The following is a 22369-nucleotide window of genomic DNA, read 5'->3' as shown; positions in this document are numbered from 1 at the left end:
GTGCCACCTAGCTGTCCCACAGGGAACTTTTCATGATGAAATTCTCTGCCAACGAAGGTCAGCAAGCACTCTGAAACATAGTCTTAGTTGCTTAGGACACTAAAAGCCGTCTTTATGTATTAGCAGATATTAAAATATAATTGTCCGTAGAGGTGAGATATAGGATGATGATATGACTTTCTTTAAGCTTTTATAAATATACAAATTCAAGAATATAAATTGTTGGTAGGTTGAATTGACTATTGCCGGGAGGATCAACCCAACTATTGGAGCAAGAAGTGAAGACCATTAGAAAAAGAAGAAAAACTTTTTTGAATTGTAACATTTTTGACAGAACATGTCCTAGTTTAGGGATCTTCACCCCAAAGCCATTGTGATTGTTGTAGCTTCCCAGGTCATTCTATGCTACTATTGATCCCAAAGCAATATGAGCAAGTGTCTGTGAGTTGGAGCAAAGACTGAGAGTTTAGTTATGCAAATAGCTTAGCATATAAACTGAAAAGCATATGCAGTTTTGAGCCTGTTGCCACTGCTGTAATAGAAGTATCTGAAAAAAAATCCTATACCATTCCAGGTGTTCCAGGGGATATTATCAAAGAATCTCTAGGTGAAGAACTCTTCAAAATATGCTATGAGGAAGATGAGCACATCCTAGGTGTGGTTGGAGGTACCCTCAAAGATTTCTTGAACAGTTTCAGCACCCTTCTGAAGCAGAGCAGCCATTGCCAAGGAGCCGAAAAGAAGAGCCGGCTTGAGGAGGTGTCCATACTCTGCTTGGAGAAAGACCCCAATGTTTTAAATGTTTACTATTTTTTCCCTAAGAAGACAACTACCCTCATTCTTCCAGGCATCATTAAGGCTGCTGCTCACGTACTTTATGAAACTGAAGCGGATGTGACCCTGGTGCCTCCCTGCTTCCGTAATGACTGTAATGAGTTTGTGAATCAGCCCTACATGTTGTACTCTGTTCAGGTGAAAAGCACAAAACCTTCCCTGTCTCCTTGCAAACCTCAGTCTTCCTTGGTGATTCCAACCTCTCTCTTCTGTAAGACATTTCCTTTTCATTTCATGTTCGACAAAGACATGGCCATTCTACAGTTTGGCAATGGCATCCGGAGGCTGCTGAACAGAAGGGACTTTCAAGGAAAACCTAACTTTGAAGAATATTTTGAAATCCTTACCCCCAAAATCAACTACACATTTAGCGGGATCATGACCATGTTGAACATGCAATTTGTCATAAGAGTGAGAAGAGGGGACAACTCTATCAAGAAATCTTCAGGGGTAAGGGTGATGTATTCATATGAAAGAAGAAAGAAAGATGGGAGGGTGGGAGGGAGGGGGGAAGAAGGAAGGAAGGGAGGGTGGAAGGGAGTGAAGAAGGAAGTAAGGACGGAAGTAAAGAAGGAAGGAAGGAATGAACTAAGGAAGGAAGTAAGCAATGAATGAAATACATTCATATTTGCTCTTTGCCAAACACCGATATAAGAGTTTGGAATACGTATGCAAAAATAAGATAATCCTTGCCCTAAAAGAGCTTACATTTCAATATAGTGAGACAACATATATTAGGAAGTAGTAACCAAAGAAGGATGTTTAGGTCTTAAAAAGTCTTAGAAATAGCAGATTCTTCCATAGCCCAGTCAGTTTACCTGCCCTTTTCAGAAAGCAATGCTGGTATTAATTTTATTTTTATCCTCAGAGAAAGAGGTATAAAGGGCATGTATGTGGGGAGACGTATATTATAAGATGTCAGGGATGATGGACTGTGTAAGATGGCTAGCTGGGGTATGAAGTATGGTCTATGGCCAGCTAGATATAATAGGAAGAAAGAAAAGAACCATTTAAGTGAGTACAATAGACCAGGCAAGGTGGTAAATGCTTTACAAATATTATCTTATTTGATCCTTACAGCAATTCTTGGAAGTAGATGTTATTATTACAGTTGAAGAAACTAATGTAGGATAAACATCTAGGCTCACATAGTAACTAACTATCTGAGACGCAATTTGAACTCAGGTATTCCTGACTCCAGGCCCCATATTCTATTCACTGCACAACAAACTGCCTCTAATGGGCTATGTGAGTTTGTGCTTACTCACTCAACAGTGAGTCCAATGAGGCAATTCAGTCCCAGTGCAGGAGTTCCAAAATTGAGTGTTTTAAGTCCCTCAGGACAGGATCTCTGTTTGTCCAGTGGTCTAAAGTGTACATCAACAATTGGCATCAGATTGCAGTGTCAGTAGGTGGCAAGGGCCGGGATAGGTAACTGGATGGGATATGAAGCATGGCCTGCTTCGGGGCTATAAAGTGTACATAATGATATTATCTGGGTTGATCATTTAAAATATGAAAAGGAAATATGAACAAGGAAGTCTAAAGTGTGCACCAGCTCAGTGATTTTGGCAAAACCTGTAGGGGAACAATTTGATTCGATTCCATTCATCAATATTTATTAAGTTCCTACTATGTTCCAGAAACTGGTACTAGTGCTAGAACTCCAAAGACCTAAACAAATGAGTCCCTGTCCCCAAGGAGTTTATGTCCTCCTGTTAGCCGTGAAAAAAAAATGTTTTTAAGAATTGGTATCTTTTTAATCTCTACAACTTGTCCAAAATCCCAATTAAAGGCCTCAGCTGGAAAATATTTTATAGGTAGAATGACTACTTAAGTCAGTGTTTTACAAATTCTACAGGTATTGCCAAAAGGATGAATTAATTTGAAATATTACGATGCTAGGATTAGGGAAAAATCATTTTACAAAAGACAGAAAAATGGATTTTCCCATCTACATTAATTTGTACAACAGTCCCTTATTAATAATAATTGACATTTCAAGATTTATCCCATTTAAGCCACCCAACAACATTGTAGGGCAGCTTTTATTTTACACATTTTCTCAATAAGGAAGCTGAGTCTCAGAGAAGTGAAATGCCTTACCTGTGGTCACATGTCTAGTCAGTTTCAGTGGTGAAATTTGAACCCAGAAGTTGTTACCACCACATCCAACACTAGATCCATTATGCCAAACCTGCCCCTAGCATCTGCCTCTAGAGTACTGAATCAGGTGCTAGAGAAGAAGAAAAAAAGGCAAAAAAGATGTAGTCTTTGCCCTCCTTAACAATTATAGGTGATACATTTGCTTTGAAACTGTCACTATTACACAATGTGAAAATCAACAAAGATGATCGGTGTCCTCATAGAAGAGAACTTTGGGTGATTTTGTGTTCTTAGGAAGGCATGCTTGTAAAACCAAGCTTATTTGCATTTGGCTGACAACAGATGTTTGTGGCTTATTACACAAAACCACATAAAGATCCTATGCACAATCATGGCTGAGCTCTTGCTTAATAACCTTGTAGAAGACTTTTTTAGAAGGGAGAAGAATTTAGTGCTGCTATGTGTTGTCAAAATGACTGAATTTCCCTGGTGGTTCTTAATGCCATCAAATACCATTAGTCTATTAGTCCATAGACAACGTCTCCTTTTTCTCTCTAGTTCTCTTGAAGTGCTGTACTTCTGTCCTCACATGAGGTGTAACATAAATCTATATCTAGGAGGGCCCTCAAAGGTCCAAACCCCCATCATCTTATAGATGAGAGACAGAGCCAAGGACAAGACAGTTTTGCACCCTAGGGAAAGTTAAAAGCTTGTTCCCTAGCCCATATTTGTTAATGTCTACCAGATTATCTTTGTGCCTTACACAACATACCTGATGAGTGGTCGTCCTCCTGCTTGAAAACCTCCAGTAAGGTGGACCCACCACCTCCCAAAATAATCTATGCCACTTTGGAGTAGTCTAATTGGTAAGAATGTTTTTAACCTCAAGCCCAAATTTGCCTCTTTGCAGCTTGTTATTGCTTGTAATTTCACTGTGGGGGCCCAAACAAAACAAGTCTAATACTCTTTCACAAAGCAGCCTATTAAATATTATGTCATTCTTGAGTCTTTGTTTCATCAGGCCAAATTAATTTTAAGATTAATTTGCAAGTAAAACATAAACTCCCTTATTCCCTTGGACTACAGAGAAATAGACAAAAGCTTTCCAAGTAAATATAATGGAAATAATCATTCCTAGTTGTCATAGCCTTGGGTTCTCTGGTTATTTCTCAAGAAAAGTAGACAAAACAGATAACTCATGACTGAATTGTTCCCATGCTGTGACTCTTTCTGCACAGTAGCATGCTAATCATCCATCAGGTTTGATCTTTTCAACAATCTTTTTATAAATGTACTCAGTTCACATTTTGAAGTGCTCACTTGCACCTCTTTGGCCCAATGACACCCTACAGCATGAACGTGATTTGAATGGAGGCATAGTACTTGTCAGTAGAATAAGGCACCTACAAGCAAAAGGATAAAAAACCAGACTCAATATTTCCTTTTATATCAGCTCTTCAAGGTTAACTTGGGAAGGCATTGGTACAGATCCACAGAGTTGAAAAGAACTATACACTGAGATCATATAGAATGGACTTTGCAACAAGGAATCAGGCATTCTTTCTACCGTAGCCATCGTAAAGTGATTCATAGTCCTTAGTCTGTCAAGACATATTTGGCTACTAGGTGCCCAGATGATAGAGACAAATACCTGCTCATATTAGGGTCTCAAAAGATATTTGTCAAATTGAATTGAGCTGAGTCGAATTGGGATTACTGGGCAGTTTAAACTTAGTTTTGCTTCTCTTACAATTCCTCCCCTTGTCTTAAATGCAAGGTGCTCTCTGTGTTTTCAGGGGAATATGTTCTTGATATTCATGAGAATATATGTATCTTTTCATATTACGCCCATAGCAAAGATGCCCAAAGACCCATAAGATTAGGCTTGGCAAGAACTGAAAGTTTTTAGCTTAGGCAAGGCTAACTATAAAGAATTACCTTTTACACTGGGAAAAAGCTTCTAAAGTCTGTAATGAAGCCAGCATGTCACAACGGTCACGATAACAGTGAAAGGATTCTTTGTTCTGTCTCCATTTCTTTCTGTTTTCTTAGAAGGGTTCAGAACAAATTAAACACCAGGAAGAGTGAGGGAGTGTCAGTGGGATTAGTCAGTTTTTAAAGAAGAAAAGATTAGATTGTGTTGCCTGCAGAAGCTGATTCTAGGGTGGGTTTATTAAGGAAAGGATCATATTTCTGTGATCCAGAGAGACAAAATAGCTGAAAAAAATCTCACTCATAGTTATTTTCATTTATTACATTTCAACAGAAATTCATGGAAACTGATTCGTAGATGAGTGGGGAGAGCAGAGGAAGGAAAGAGAAAACTGAAACTTAAGGGCACTAGACCAAATTTATTCTTTATCAGGGCTGGGAACTGGACCTGGAATGCCATTAGTTTAGGGGATGCTTTCTACCCATTCATGTCAGAACATCATTGTAATTTCCAATCTTAGAGTGCTACCCAGGGCATTGAGACATTAAGTATTGCTCAGGGTGATATATACTTGAATCCAGGTTATTCTCATTTTAACGGTAGTTTTCTATTGCCTATACAATCCTGCCTCTATTTTTATAGAGAGAATAACACTGTGATAGGAGAGGTGGCCTGAGCTAATGGACAGAGGATCAAGGAACCTCGGGATTGGGAGGACCTGTGTGGAGGTAACAACTCTCACACAGACAGTGTGACCCTGTGCAGATCACTTAACTTCTCTGTGCCTCAGTCAAATCAAAGATTAGACGCTCCTACATAGTTGCCAATCAGCACTGACAGAGAAAGTTTGTAGGTTTTTTTTAAAAAATCACTGAGCATTCTTTATAATAATGGTCTTCAAGATCAGGGATAGATTCCTGAGGGTAAGCATGGGTATTGATTCCAAAGGTATGTGGTTAGCCAATCAGAAGGTGGAAAGATAGGTTCCCCAGATAACCAATCATGGCCTTGTTTCCAACACATCTACTTTTTACTCATTATGGTCCCATATTCTCTTTCTTCCTCTCTCTCCCCTCCACCAATGTAGAAAATCTCAATTTTCCTCTTCCAAGCTAGATATTGGACTATAGGGATGCAAACACCAGCAGCTGCAGCTGTCCAATCTCCAACCCAGCATACCCTCTATGAAAATTCTTTTTTTTTCTTCTGATGTGATCACAAAAATTTGAAGACTATCTAATCCACTACTCTGTGACAATCAAATCAGGCAAATAGGTGGCTAGAGCATGGGGCCTGGAGTTGGGAATACCTGAGTTCAAATATGACCCTGGGCAAGTCACTTAACCTCTAGTTTTATCATTATGTCAAATGCAGATAATAATAGCACCTGCCTGCCAGGGTTCTTGTAAGTATCAGATGAGATAATTATTGCAATGTGTTGAGCACAATGGCCAGCTTATACTAGGTGCTACAAAAATGTTAGCTAATGTTATTATTATAAATCACAGACCCAGTAAAAAAAAATGTTGGTTGCAGAGTGATAAATTGAAGGGGAAATAATCATCTATGGGGGTGGCGTGAAAGTGGAACCTACATTCACAAAAGCCACAGATCCTAGAAGAGTTGGAAGACAGAAGACAATGTATAAGGCAATATCGTACCAAGTAGCAACAGAACGTGAGCTCATACCAAGACAGCATACCAAGGGCAGGGGTCCTCAATCAGAATTTATTGGAAATGCCCCCAACTTCAATGGTGAATCTAATGAGATTCTAGTATTACTTTCTGGGCATTGCCCTCATTTTCTCTTCAAATATCTTCATCCATTTCAGAAGCCATGGTGACCTGATGGTAGAGCTAAGCTTATTGCTATTCATTTTTATATAGAAAAAGAAAAGGAAACCCAATGACAGGACAAAAGAATTATCCTATCATCTTTAGCTATACTTTCTTCTCTAGTGTGAAAATAAATTTAGAAGGAAACTGAACTCTAAGTAACTGTAATAGCCAGTTCTGGTCATGAACACCAAATAATGAAATGTATCTGCCACTTCAAGCAAACAGCTTCACTGCCCTGGGCCTTGGTTTCCTCATCTGTAAAAAAAAATGAGAGGTTGGGTTGGACTAAATGGCCTCTGAGGCCTCCTCTTACTTTAAATCTATGATTCTCTCAGCAGAGACATGACAGTTTGATGGGCATGTGGGGGAGGGGAGGTTAGAATGCTGCAGCCAGTCATTTTATGAATTGCTTTTGTTGAACTTGTTTTTTTCTTTATTTTAAGGGAAAAGTCAGTTCTGCCATGGTGGCAGTATGTATGTTTGTGGGGAGGCACAGTGCAGCAATGCCTGTGATATGAAACTGTAAGAACACTGACTTTTTTATATAAAAGGAGGAAAAAAGAAAATGAAGGCTGACAGGACCCTCTCCTTTGCTTCCCAGGTAATGGATCTCAAAGGTCAAATGATCTACATCATTGAATCTAGTGCCATCTTGTTCTTGGGGTCACCCTGTGTGGATCGGTTAGAGGATTTTACAGGCCGTGGGCTCTACCTCTCAGATATCCCAATCCATAATGCCCTGAGGGATGTGGTCCTGATAGGGGAACAAGCTCGTGCCCAAGATGGGCTGAAGAAGAGGTTAGGAAAACTCAAAGCCACCCTGGAGCAAGCACACCAAGCCCTCGAGGAGGAGAAGAAGAAGACAGTCGATCTCTTGTGCTCCATCTTTCCAGGCGAGGTCGCTCAGCAGCTGTGGCAGGGACAGGTTGTACAAGCCAAGAAATTCACCCATGTCACCATGCTTTTCTCTGACATTGTCGGATTCACAGCCATCTGTTCCCAGTGCTCGCCAATGCAGGTCATTACTATGCTCAATGAACTCTACACTCGCTTTGACTACCAGTGTGGAGAGCTGGATGTCTACAAGGTAGGAGTGGGGAGTGGGGAAGGAAACTCTAGGGGTACCAGATGTTTCTTTGGGACAGAGAAGTACCTTAAAAAACATTTTGCTATCCACCTGAATTAGATTCATTTGTCTTAATCATGAAAAGAAAACTATCTAGGGAGCTATGCAATGAACAAACTGGAGGCAGGAAACCCCGAGTGATCACCATGAACGTTCACTGTGCCAGAAATAGTACTGCCTTACAAAAAGAAAAAGAGAAGAAATCAGAGAAAGAGGTCATTGTTCTGCTTAAAGGATTGCCATACTTCTGTTTCAGGATGTAAATAAAGATGTGGCAGCCTAAGAGGAAGAGGGCAGTTGGGGTGGGGTAGAAGTAGGTTTGGCTGGAGATGATTGAATAAAACCCTGATTCTTAGTAAGCATCAGTTTTAGTAGATGCAGCTAGGATAGTTATCATCTTTTATGCTACTTTAAGTGGGTTGGTCATTCCCTTCTGTGAACCCGATAGAGCAAGGTTTGGGCTTCAGAAACAGGACTTCCTGTTTGCAATAAAAAGACACACACACACACACACACACACACACACACATATATATATATATATATATATATATATTTTATATATATATATATATATATTTTATATATACGCACATACATATGTATACACACATATGGTTCTTTTTTTAAAAAGTTGTAATAATGTAGAGTAATTTAGCCTGTAACTTTTTCGTTCTAGTGAGATTCATGTGTCTAAACCTCCATACACTCTGCTAAATGTTTACAACTAACTGAGACACCCAGGAAGATGAAGTGGCCTGAGATTTCTATATAGTCTGAAAAGAACTATGTGGAGATAAATAACTTAATTTATTCTTGTGGATAATGGAATAGAGGCAGCAGGTATAGTGGATAGAATCCTAATCTTGGAGTTGGGAAGACTTGGACTTAAATCCTACCCCAGGTACTTACTACTATGTGACCCTGAGCAAGACCACTAACTTCTTTGGACCTCAATTTCTTCATCTGTAAAATGAAGGGGTTGGCTTTGATGGCTTCTCAAGGTGATGCAGTAGATAGAATGTTAGGCCTGGAGTCAGGAAGTCAGGAAGACTCCTCTTTATGAGTTCAAGTCTGGCCTCAGACACTTACTAGCTCTGTGACTCTGGGCAAGTCAGTTAACACTGTTTGCCTCAGTTCCTTAATCTGTAAAATGAGCTGGAGAAGGAAATGGAAAACCACTCCAGTATCTTTGCCAAGAAAAATCCAAATGCGGTCATGAGAAGTCAGACATGACTAACAACAACAAAATGATAACATATCCCTTCTAGTCACAATTTAATGGAAGACATGGTAATATGTTTTACATGATTGAACATGATTGATATAACCCATATCAAATTGCTTACTGTCTCAGGGAGGGGAGAGATGAGGGAAAGAAAAAGAAAATTTGGAGCTCAATTTTTTTAATGAAAGTTAAAAATTGTCCTTACATGTAACTGGGCAAAAATAAAATATTATTCAAGTGAAGACCTAAATATCTAAGGGCTATTGTCATTAGTTTTCAGTGCAGTTGGCTAATTTACACTTCAGTTCTAAAGAGGATATAAAAGAAAACAAAGCCACAGGTAATATATTTAAGTTTAAACATGCAAAAGAAAAAAAATCTAGTGTCCTGTCATTTTCTTTGAGCTTTAAATATAAATTGGTACAACTAGAACAGACAGACTCATGACCTAGGTTCAGACTCTGCCTCTGACACTAGCAATATGACCTTGGGCAAGTCACTATAAAAAATAAAATAAGGGGAGGTTGGAGTAAATGAGCTTTGAGATCTCTTCCAGCTCCAGGATCAGAAATTGTACGATCCTCTATTCTCATATACAGTACGTATATTTGAATTGCTGAGAGACCTCAGCATTCATTAGTGGATTTCTAACAACCCCGTAATAAGAAAAACTGAAACTGAGCTCTAACCCCTAGTTTCTGTGTGACCCTGGCTAAGTCACTTACCTTGTCTCAGTGACCCTAGAAACTCTATAACATTTTAAATCACAGGCCAGGTGCTCATTTGTATAAATTGAAGGAATTCCCATGCCGGTGAAATCACATCTGCGATTTGAATTGCTATCCATTGCTAAACTATAGGTGGTGTTTTTCAGATGTTGGCATTAAAATCAACCCATCAGTAAATAGTTCCACAGTTTACACATTCCACTTCCTCAACTCTCTCTCCTCAAAAAGTTTTCCTGTGTCATGAATTACCTTATTGCCAGTGCCCGTTTGCTGTCTTCATCCTTCTTGACCTCTTAATGGCATTGCAGACTGGAGACTCCTCCATTTTTCTTGCTTCTTTATTTTCATTTTGCTTCTAGTTCTAGTACCAGTTCACTCTGCTCTTCGCCTTCCTTCTGCCTTTTAAGATTGTGTGCAGAACACTGTCTTGTGTTCGGAGGGGGATACGAAATTAAGATAAAACAACAATCCCCACCCTCGTGGAGTTCATAGTCAAACAGAGGACCACGGATGTATATATAGTCTACAGGTATCTGTTGATTCTTCACCCAGTTCTACCAACATCTTAGATTCATATAATATCCCTAAGTGTGCAACACTTGAAAATAGCTTCAGATTGCTTCATTTATTTTCTCAAAACTCATTTTACACAAGGAGAAATGAAATACAAAAACATTGATTGGTTTGCCATTGTTCAGACTGTGCATAGTTAATAGCAAGACTTAGCGAAGAATCCAGATTTCTCAAGTACATTTTTCTCTGTATTGCTGCTCTTTTATAAGAATAGTCTTCCTCTAGCAAAATAAACTTGCCTTCTATAGGTCAGGATTTCACTCTAAAAGAATTATTTTACTTTTATTGATTCATTATCCCTCTCCTTCTGCATATTAGCTCTATGACTTAGATGAACTCGAGTCATTGGAGAATTCATTGTGCCACTTTTTCTGAATCTGAAAATGAACCCAGATTATATTGTCTCTAAGGTCACATAATCCAAGGTCCTATATACCTATATTCATATACCACTTTCAGGAGTATTTCATATGGTTCGGGTTATCATAGGACATGGAGCTTTGTATTTCTCCTATCTGATTTTAAGTGTATGCTGTCTTCTGTTGCATTTTTGTATTTATTCTGAGAAACCAATTTGTATGCTTAGGTGGAGACGATTGGAGATGCGTACTGTGTAGCTGGAGGCTTGCACAAAGAAAGTGAGACTCATGCTGTTCAAATTGCCCTTATGGCCTTGAAGATGATGGAGCTGTCAGATGAAGTGATGTCTCCACATGGAGAACCTATCAAGGTCAGGTGGATGTGTCTGATATCTGTGGAAAGTATTTGATTCCTTTGGGCTGTTGAGGGGGAAACGATCAGGAAGGGTCTCAAAAAATGGTATCTGAGGCAGACATAAAAATAATTCATTGGGCAAGTTGAATCCAAGAGTTAGGTTTGGCTGGAGATGATTGAATAAAACCCTGATTCTCAGTAAGCATCAATTTAGTAGATGCAGATCTGATAGTCATTATCTTTTGTGCTACTTTTAATAGGTTGATCATTCCCTTCTGTGAGCCCAACAGAGCAAGGTTTGGGCTTCAGAAATAGGACTTCCTGTTTGCAATAAGAAACCCCTATACTTTGCCATATATCATATAAACTAAAAAGGATATATGGTTGTAAAAAAATAAAACATTCGTAAGGATGTACAACGATTTAGCCTGTGACTTGCATTCATTCTAATGAGACTCACATGTCTAAACTTCCATATACTCTGCTAAATATTTACTACTCACTGAAAACCCAGGAAAGTATGAATTATGGTAAAAATCCTTGGCTGGCCACCATCTCAAGCTTAATCCTGTAATTCCTGTTCAATAGAAGGATCATTTCTCTTTCTAATTTTCAGTGTGGCAAAGACTGACAGAAAAACAGTTTTCAAAAATGTGCGTAAAAATAGTGATGGTAGCGCCAATACATGCTTCATTGCCAAATTTTGAAAGCTTTTTGTGTGTTTTGATGGCATGATTTTTAAGACATGGAGAACTGTTTATGTGTTTAATTTTAGTAATGATAAGAATATTTTAGAGTCATTTGACAACTGATTACCAAAGTAAAAACATTTTTGAGGGGTAAAGTCTGCTTAAAGAACTCAAAAGGAATAGTTGAATTGTACTACAAGAAAGGCACTAAATTAGACAGAAGTAGAAACTAGAGAATATATAAATCACTTGTGGCTGACAGCAATCAAAGATCAAAAATAAGTAAATATAGGTTGTGGAACAAGCAAAATTGAGTTCAGAGAGAAAGGAAGACTATAAGAAGAATATTCCTTTCCTCTGAGGCCTTATGTATTTTTTTCTCCTAAACTTCCACAATAATCACTTATTCTCATTCATTTACCCACAAACATTTTCAAATGAAGGTCTGTAGTAGAGGTTGAAATAGGGGACACAGTTGTGGAACTAGCTTTTCCCAGTCCCAGATGAATCATGAGCTGTAATAATTGGCCTCTCCAATGAGATTCCCTAAACAGAAGCTGAATTTGCCCTGTTTTTCTTAGGTGAATTGCTGCTGTTGCTACTACGATGCTATATGTTGCCTTCTTTTCCAATGACTGTGTGTCCCTCTGAGGCTCAGTTAGGTCCTCCCCTTTCTTCCAACATTGTTCCTCTCCATAGGTCTCCAGGGCAGAGCGTTGGGCTCCTATCCTGCTCAAGTGCATAACTGTGTGGTTTTTTTGTTTGTTTTTGCTAAAATGTGAATTAACTCAGAGTATAATCTACATAGATTTGAGCTAAGCTAAAAGTACATAAGAATGTATTTTTCACAGAACTTGGCACAATTTTAAAGCATTAAGCAATCTTTTCTAGGTGCTGCCAGTTTTTAGCATCCAGTCTTTCTCATTGACCCTATTTGAACCCTCAGTCCCAGCCTGAATAATCTCTCAGCACTTATAAAGTAAAGTCATTTTTTTCTGTCTTGGTTCTTATTTTGCCTCAGGTCAAAACAACTCTCTGTATAGCCACCTAAACCATTAATTCAGCTGATGTCCTTTGGGTTCTGCCCACAGATAATTCCCCATTTGTGTTCCCTTGGGTTTGAGTCTCCCATCTCAAAGAGCACTTCCTGAAGGTCTCCTCAGTTCACTCTCCTTTCCCATACCTTTGCTTTTTAAAACAATAATCTAGGGAGCAAGTTAGTCCAGCTCAAATGAAATGACATTTGTAAAGCACTTGGCACAGTGTCTGGCACGTAGTAGGTGCTTAATAAATGATCGTGCTCTTTTCCTGGATTTCTCTTCTATTCAGGTCCGTTCTCTGTAAAGTTAAGGGAGGTGGACCAGATGATTTCGGAGGTCATTTCCAGCTCTGAATGCTATGATCTTGAGACTATGGTGTCTGTCTCAGGCAATTTCTATTGAGATTAGGGTTTTTTCTCTTCACATACCTGACAATGAAGACAGAAAAAGTAGTTTCCAACTTCCACTTCTAAGATTTTTTCTTAAGGAAGAGAGAAGGCTGAATATGTCCAGGAAATGATAACTAGGAAAATCTTCAAATTGTATTTGCATGACTCATCTATCCAATATTATTACTTTGCTTTTTAAACTTTCAGTTATGACTTGGAAGAGGGTAATGATAAGTTGATAGATCCTTGGAGTCTTGGATATGTATCTGTTATGTATATTTCAAGTGGCATACAATCCAAAAGAAAAAAAAATAACCTTTTAAGATACACACTGCTATACACTGTACTTAGAATTTTTTCTTACTTGTAACTATAAATGAATCACAGATTGAGAAGGGTATGTAGAGATCTTCTTAACCATGGGTTTTAACCTTTTTTGTGTCATGGATCCCTTTGGCAGTCTGGTGATGACTATGCAACCTCTCTTGGAATAAGGGTTTTTAAATGCATTAAAGAAAACGCTGCAAAGGAAAGCAATGATATGCAAATGTAAATATCAAAATATTAGCAAAACAAATTTTGATATGTTCATGCTTGCAATGGTCTAGTAACAATATTGCTGATGTAGCTATGGGCATGCACATTTCCAGATAGCTCCAACAACGGCAATATGATACAAAAGTATCTATGATTTCTAATGATGAAAAAGTCACAAGTACTGCCAATAAGAGGACTATTTGTTGCCTACATTGATAATTGAAGGAAATGCTAAATTTTAGTTAGAGCTTAGTGAAAATAAAGATGTATTTTTTTCTTATTCAAGTTCACAGACCTCCTGAAATCTATCCATGGGCCTCTTGAAGGCCCATGGCTAAAAATTCCTGATCTAGTCTACCTTCTCTTACAAATAATAAAGAGGAGGCATAAAGGATTTAAGTGACTTACCCAAGGTCAAACAGCTAGTGTGGCAAAGCTAAGACTAGAACTGAAATTACCTGACTCTAGTCTAGGAACCTTTCTTCTGTAGCAGGATAAATGATTTATCAGAAAAGTACTTTGCAAAAATCTAGATTTACTGTCATGAAGAGAAATGCTACTTGTGATCTTCCAGTATTCTTGTATAATCATTACCAGAATTAAATAGCCATTGTTTCCTGGGCTGTAATTTTCATCTGAGTTACTGAAAACTTGGACTTTGTTTAAAGTACATGCTGGTGACAAAACACTACAAAAATGTCTGCTAAATATGGGCAATGATAAGGAGCAGGATCTTTGGATCACAGTGAGAATCCTGGAATATTAAATTGCCTGTTTAAACCTAATAAGCTTTTCTAAGCATGTCCTGGGGTTGTTAGGAGGCATAGTGGATAAAGTACTGGGCTTGGAATCAGAATGACTCGCCTTCATGAGTTCAAATCTGGCCTCAGACACTTACTAGCTGTGTGATCCTGGACAAGTCCCTTAATGCTGTTTGCCTCAATTTCCTCATCTGTAAAATGAGCTGGAGAAGGAAATGGCAAACCACTACAGTGTATTTGCCAAAAAAACCCCAAATGGAGTCACAGAATCAGACATGACTGAAATGATTAAATAACAAAACCATGTCCTACCATCATTGCTGTGAGTGTATCTCCAAGTTTCTGTGTGTTGCTGACTCCTGGCCCACACACTTCTAGTCTCCCTACTTTAGTGTTGGGCTGATCAAATGGTGTGCCACAAAAGCAGAGGGAAGAAAGGTTTAAGGAGGTTTCTAGTCTAAGATACACTGAATGCTACATTTTCTTGCTTTAAGACTTAGCAATGCAGTCTGATGGCAATGAAATAGACTCAGACCCAGAAAACTTGTGTTTGAATTTTGGCTCCAGTATTGATAAATTGAGTGTTTGGGAACAGGTCATTTAGCATTTCTGAGCTACAATGACTTGGCTATAAAATAATGATAATAATATGGTCTATGAAAAGTATGGTATAATGGAGAGATTGCAGGACTTCAAATCAGGAAGATCTACGTGCATGTCCTACCTCTGACACTTAGATGCCATGTGACTGTGGGGAAGACATTTCACCTCTCAGAAGCCCAATTTCCTCTTTCGGTAAATGAGGGTGTTGACTGTGATAGCCTCTAAGGACCAGTCAGCTTGAAATCTGTGGATTCACTGCCTAAGGTTGTTGTGAGGAAAGTACTCTGTTAAATATAAAGTTCTGCATAAATATAAATTATTTTTATTTATTTTGCCTTTTTCTATAAACTTGTATTTTTAGCTCTTAGAGGACTCTTTAACTTGATCTGAGTACATTCAGAGAGGTTTTTGATAAATATTTTGTTATGGCAGTGATAAGCTTTGGATATGAATTGGGAAATTTTTCTAGCCATGAATAAAGGTTCATGGCTGTTGTGGTCATAAATATTGACTGAATGACTAGTGGAAGGAAGGAAGGAAGGAAGGAAGGAAGGAAGGAAGGAAGGAAGGAAGGAAGGAGAAAGATAGAGGGAAGGAAAAGAGGAAGAGAATGGAGAGGAAGAAGGAAAGAAGGAAGAAAGACACAGAAGGGAGATAGAAAAGAAGGAAGGAAGGAAGGAAGAAAGAAAGGAAGGAAGGAAGGGAGGGAGGAAGGAAGGAGGGAGGGAGGGAGGGAGGAAGGGGAAAGAGAGGGAAGTAAAAGAGTGAGAGAATGGAGAGGAAGAAGGAAGGAAAAGAGGAAGAGAATGGAGAGGAAGAAGGAAAGAAGGAAGAAAGAGACAGAAGGGAGAAAGGAAGGAAGGAAGGAAAATCATTTGCTGTTTTCTATGTGTTAGGTACTATGCTAAACACAGGGATAGGAATATTTTTAAAAGAGGAATAGTCACTATCTTCAAGAAAATTATATTCTAATAGGGAAAGGCAACATATATAGGGTAGTTGTAGCCAGGGAAGGGTGTATTGTCTTGGCAGATGTGGAGAATGGGAAAGGTAGACAAGAGAAAGTAAGCTGTTAGCTTCAGGCAGATGGTAAAATGGCCTGGGTGGGTGGCTGGATGGACAAGAAGAGAAGTGGAACCATGGACTTGTCTTTAGGACCAGCTAGTAGGTAATTGAGGACTAAGTTGACTAGTTTTCTCTGAAGATAAAAGGATTAATTTTCTAAGAAACTGGGATTTAGATTCTGAAAGAGCTGGTGAGTAAGTCCTCCAGAGTATGCTGGTCCAGTTGGAGAGGAGCATGTCGGCAGATACAGGCAGATAGTGCAATGGCCTAGCTGGGTGGCTGGATAGGATACAGAACATAGGAGGGTGATAAAACCAGGGCCACAATCCTAGTATGCTTGGAGATTTAAAAATCACTTTCCTGGCAACCAAGCAAATGGTGATGTGATGTGCAAATATTATTATCCCTATGTTGCAGTGGAGGACACTGAAGCTTGGAAACTTGTTAATGATCATACAGCAAATAAATATTTGTGTCTCCTGATTCCAAGTGAAATTGTCTTTCCAGAGCACCATGCTTTGGGGAGCTAGATGGGAAGTACTAATTACAGCTAACGTTTATATCCCACTTTAAGGTTTGCAAAGCACTTTACAGATTTTGATCCTCCCTATAACTCTGTGAAGTAGGTGCTATTATTATCCACCTTTTAAAAATCAAGAAAATGAGAATCAGAAGATTTAAGCAACAACTTATGAAGAAAAGGGTCATGATCAGAGTAGCTGATGAGAAAAGTGGTGGTGGCACATATTTATCCAGTCAGAAACACCAGAATGATGCGAAATATTTTTCAATGACAGAAGTGAGATCTTTTTAATTCATTTAATTCAGCAAACATACATTAAAAGGGCCTACTATGTGCTAGACACTTGATAGGTGCTGAAAACACAAAACTTAAAACAGTCTTTTCCCCTCAAGTGCCTTCCATGATAAACATGTACACATATAGGTAAAAATAAATCATATACAAATTTATAGAAATAGTTTAACTAGAGAGATTACGCTAACATCTTTCTGGGCTGGGGTAGGGCATTGGGAAAGGCCTGTTGTAGGAACTAGGACCTGAGCTATGCTTTGAAGGATGCTGGGAATTCATTTTGCTGTTTTCTTTCAGATGCGTATTGGCTTGCATTCTGGATCTGTCTTTGCTGGAGTTGTTGGAGTTAAAATGCCCCGTTATTGTCTCTTTGGAAACAACGTCACCCTGGCAAACAAATTTGAATCCTGCAGCATTCCACGGAAGATCAATGTTAGTCCAACAACTTACAGGTACTGATTATGTTAGACGACTAAAATCTGTTTCTTTTATTGTGTGTGGATCTATTGATCATTTTTTTATTAAATGTGCTTTCACTTTCTTAGGCAGTAAGGCAATCAACAACTTTTATTTTATGACTTTATATTTATTTGTTTGTTTTAATCTTAATTGTATTGCATCCCTTTTAATTACCCATTATCTGTTCCCTCCCAAGTTGCTTTTTCTTTAACATATAACATCTCCTATGGAATTCTTGGAAACAATTTTTATTCATTTACTTAAAAAGCTTAGTCTTCTGGGGCAGCTAGGTGGCTCAGTGAGTACAGCACCGGCCCTGGAGTCAGGAGGACCTGAGTTCAAATCTGGCCTCAGATACTTGACACATGTACTAGCTGTGTGACCTTGGGCAAGTCACTTAACCCCAATTGCCCTGCCAAAAAGCCAAAAAAAAAAAGCTTAGTGTTCTTAGGGGAAAATCTTTTGGGGGGAATTGCAGAGACAAATAGCTAGTTATCCATTATTTTGTCAAGTTGGTAGACTGTTATGTGTAGATCCTGATAGAGACACCACACGTAACTGAGACAGAACAGAGCAAAGACAGATACTCTGGAAGCCCCTCAAGGGCAACCAGAGAATCAATAAATTCTGCCATCTTAACAGCATGCCAACCAATTATTCTCACCTAAATAAGGAAATAATAATCAAAACCCAAAAAAGAGGTGCCGTGTAGCATAGGTTAAATTGCATGGGGGGAAAATAATCTTGATGATAAAAATCCTTATGCAACAAAAGCTTTCCAACTCTAGCTTGTAGTTTTCTTGTTTCAGTCATGTCATATTCTCTAAAAGCTCTCTCTACCCCAGTGCCTTCTTGTGGCATGAAGGTGATTCTGGGATCTTAAAGACAAAGGGACTGGGTCCAAAGCTTCATCCCAGAAAGATGAGTATTGTCTTGTAATAGACAAAAACTATTTTCTGAGGATCTTTCCCCCCTAAATACAGAGAGCCTCATTACCAGTAGGCAAAACATCTGGTGAGGAATTCTTTGGTACGAAATAAAAGCAGTTATAAAATACCCTTAGTCCAATGTGGCCCCTTTCTTTTTCTGCAGTGTTGATTCGAGAGTAATCGAAAAGAGGATAGAGGATAATAAGATTTATGTCATCTCTATACAATAGCCGTTGGCATTCTAAATGTGAGATCTGAACAAAGGGAGGAAAGAATCTTGGATTGATTGCATATACTACCCCCAAAAAAGCCATCAAGAGGATATCAATAACTCTGGATCTGTAGTTTCACTTTCATAGTTCTATGAAAAAAATGACCTATATTTCAAACAGTGATAATGAGAATGGGTGAGCTTCCCTAAATGACATTCTGCAATGAAATTCACATTTACAGTCACACAACTGACTGGAAGGTGCATAGAATACAAGATTCCATTGAGTTATTATTTGATTTAAAAAGAATTTTCGTAGAGCAAAAATGCAGCCTTAAAAGTCTTCTATAAAAGTGTCACTCACTCATGTGTTAAAACCAGTCCACATTCTTTGAACAATGCAATCATAGACATAATTTTTTTTTCATCTGGGGCATAAAATGGAACATATGTTTGCCAAAGGGGGTTACCCCTATCACAGAGGATGTCTACCACAGAACCCAAATGGAAGGGTTGTTCTTCATGCATAAGGTCTTTGAGATGCTTCTGTTTGTGGGTAACATTGTGGTGGTTGCATTAAGACGTAGAAAAATTCAGAGCCTCCAAAATGTTATGCTTAGTCATTCAAAAGAATATATCTAAATGTTGACTCAAGAAAAAAATAAACTAGTAGATGAAGTTATGTCATATTGTTTTTGTCTTTGCTCAGTAAAAATTTTGATTTTCATTTTCTCATCAACAATATTAACCTTTGGTCAATTTATTCCACCAGTGTGTAGTGCATTCAATGCCACCATCTATATGAAAACATTTTATAGTCTGTGCACAGCACATGAACATAACAACACTCTCAATGCTGTTACTGAAGTTTCCAGAATGCATATGTGCAATGTGTAGTTGCTTTCACTTTCTTAGGTAGTAAGGCAATCAACAACTTTTCTTTTATGACCTTATATTTATTTTTTGTTTGTTTGAATCTTGATTGTATTGCATCCCTTTTAATTACCCATTATCTGTTCCATCCCAAGTTGCTTTTTTTTTACATATAACATCTCCTACAGAATTCTGGAAAACAACATTTTTATTCATTTACTTAAAAAGCTTAGTCTTCTTAATCTTTAAAGCTTATTAAGGCTTTATTTGATCTATTTATTTATTTCTTAATTTAATAAGCTTGCTTAAGATTCTTAAAGTTTAAAACTGCACTAAGACTTAAGGGACAATGCATTAAAGTTTTAAGCTTTATTAACATACAGGGTAGGAGGCAGCTAGGTGGCTTAGTGGATAGGGTGCTGGACCTGCAGTTAGAAAGACCTGAGTTCAAATATGGCCTCAGACACTAGCTGTGTGACCCTGGACAAATCACTTAACCTCTGTTTGCTTTACTCCACTTGAGAAGGAAATGGCAAACCACTCTAGTATCTTTCCCAAGAAAACCTCATGGACAGTATGGTCTAGATGGTCACAAAGTGTCAGACATGACTAAATAACTGAACAGTGATATACAGGGTGTCACAAAAATCTTAGTGCAGTTTTAGGCTTTGATAAGTTTGAATAAGTTTACTAAAATAAATAAGAATTAAATTTAACTAACTGATGGGGATTAAACCATGCTTTTATGGGCTTTAAAATGCACTAAGACTTTTGGGACATGCTGTATATTTCTACTTTAGAAATTTTTTACATGCCAGTGGGAAGGTGGGCCTTGAATCTATTTTCCTGTTTCTTCTGTTTTGATTTACTACAACCAGTCTATTATCAAGATTTGAAATATAATCCTCCTCCTCCTTCTTCCTCAAGTATTAGAGAAATCTCAAGATTTTTCAACTACATCAGAGTTCTTAACCTGAAGTCTGTGATCCTGTTTTTAAAAATATTTTCATAACTATATTCCAATATATTTGGTTTCCTTTGTTGTCTTCTTTTTCAAATTGTATGCATTTGAAAACATTATTTTGAAACGGGATCCATAGGTTTCACCAGATTGTCAAAGGACTTATCACACACACACACACACACGTTAAGTACTCTTAGGTTAGATCATGAGTGGAAACCTGCAGCCTCCAGGTCCCATGTGGCCTTCTAGGTCCTTGGGTGCAGCCTTTTGACTGAGTCCATGTTTTACATAACAAATACTTTTTTTCTGTGAAGTTTGGATTGAGTCAAAGGGCCACACTTGAGGACCTAGAGGGCCACATGTGGCCTCCAGGCTATAGGTTCCCCACCCCTGGGTTAGATAATACCAGTTATGTGGGTTTCATGTCCCTAAGTCCTATAAAACCATCAATCAGCAAACAGTATTTATTTAGAACTTAGTACATGTCAGACACTATGCTACGCACTAGATTATGAAGACAAAAATAAAACACTCCCTCCCCTCAAGAAGCTTACAATCTATTAGAATATACACAAAATAAATACAAAGTAATTTTGGCAAACTAGTATTTGGGAGGATCAGGAGAAGTTTCATGTAGAAGATATTGCTTGAATTGAGTTTTGAATGGCACAAGGAATTCTAAGGGGCAAAGATGAGCAGGGAGAAAGCAACCCAAGTATGTGGAACAAGCAGTGCAATGGCTTGGATATGGGAGATGTCATGCCATTGTGTGAGGAATAACAAGAAGTCCAGTTTGGTTGGATCAACAATAAGAAGGCTGGAAACATAGGTCGGGGCTGGTTTGTGAAGGGTGGGAGATATGAGATAGACTGCCCGTTGTTGTTGTTGTTCAGTAGTTTCAGTCATATCTGATTCTTTGTAACCCCATTTGGTGTTTGCTTAGCAAAGATACAGCCATTTCCTTCTCCAGCTCATTCTACAGAGGAAGAAACTGAGGCAAATATGGTTAAGTGACTTGCCCAGGGTCACAGAGCTAGGAAGTGTCTGAGGACAGACTTGAACTTAGGTTTTCCTGACTTTAGACCTGGTGCTCTATCCTCTGCATTACCTAGCTGCCCATGTGTGAAGAACAGAAAACAACAACAAAAAAAAAGACCAATTTGATTGGCTCATAAATATGATACATAATAAGGCTAGAAAGAGTCAAACCAGGTTGTGAAGGGCTTTAAATTAAAAATGGAGGGATTTATATTTGATCCTAGAGATAATAAAGAACCATTGGTATTTCTTGGGTGTGTGGAGGAGGTGGGAGGGAGGGTGTGGCCTAATCAGACCTGCACTTCAGGAAAACCACTTTTGTAAGTCTGGGAGGATGGATTAGACAGATGAAAATTTTGAGGCAGGGAGATCAGTTAGGGAGATCCACTGAAACAGTCCAGAGGACAAGATATTGAAACCGTTCTGGTATGCAGAGAATCACAGAATTTCAGATTTTGAAGAGATACCAGAGATCAGAAGGAAATATAGAGCAGTATGTTTATTTGGGCATGGCAATAAGTGATAGCACTCAGGAAGACTTTGTGGAGGCAGGAGAAATTTAGGGTCTAGACCTGTGGTTTAATCAGCCCGGAGGAACTCCTGGTGTGAAAATTAGCTCCATTCATACAGATCAGCAAACTTGTTTGTAATGTATAATCACAATTATCTGGAAAACTGAAAGATGAAGCCATTTTCCAGGAACCCTACAGTTACTTATCTGAGTACAAGGAGCAATACTTAAACCTGGGTCTTCTTTTCTTTGAGGTCAGTTCTCTTTCTGTTAGGCCAAGCTGCCTCTTTAGAAGAAGTCAGCATTGTTACTTTAAATGATTTCTTCTAGAAGAGCTTTATTTTCCATGTTGTAATAAACTTCAGGAGGAAAGAGACAGTTTAAAATTTCCATCTGATGTCTGTG

At 38.4% G+C, this 22369-nt stretch overlaps 1 protein-coding gene across 1 annotated transcript in view; it reads left to right on the top strand.

Moving 5' to 3' along the window:
* GUCY1A1 (guanylate cyclase 1 soluble subunit alpha 1) overlaps window positions 1-22369 on the top strand; it is a 44341-nt gene that overhangs the window by 12399 nt on the left and 9573 nt on the right. The window contains exons 4-7 of the mRNA XM_036762328.1: window positions 575-1284; window positions 7314-7799; window positions 10954-11097; window positions 17277-17431. Coding sequence (XP_036618223.1) covers window positions 575-1284; window positions 7314-7799; window positions 10954-11097; window positions 17277-17431 — 1495 coding nt within the window. The remainder of the gene's footprint in view (window positions 1-574; window positions 1285-7313; window positions 7800-10953; window positions 11098-17276; window positions 17432-22369) is intronic.

Source organism: Trichosurus vulpecula, chromosome 6 (assembly GCF_011100635.1).
Source record: "Trichosurus vulpecula isolate mTriVul1 chromosome 6, mTriVul1.pri, whole genome shotgun sequence".
Lineage (NCBI taxonomy): Eukaryota > Metazoa > Chordata > Mammalia > Diprotodontia > Phalangeridae > Trichosurus > Trichosurus vulpecula.
This window is presented reverse-complemented; position numbering and strand designations above follow the sequence as displayed.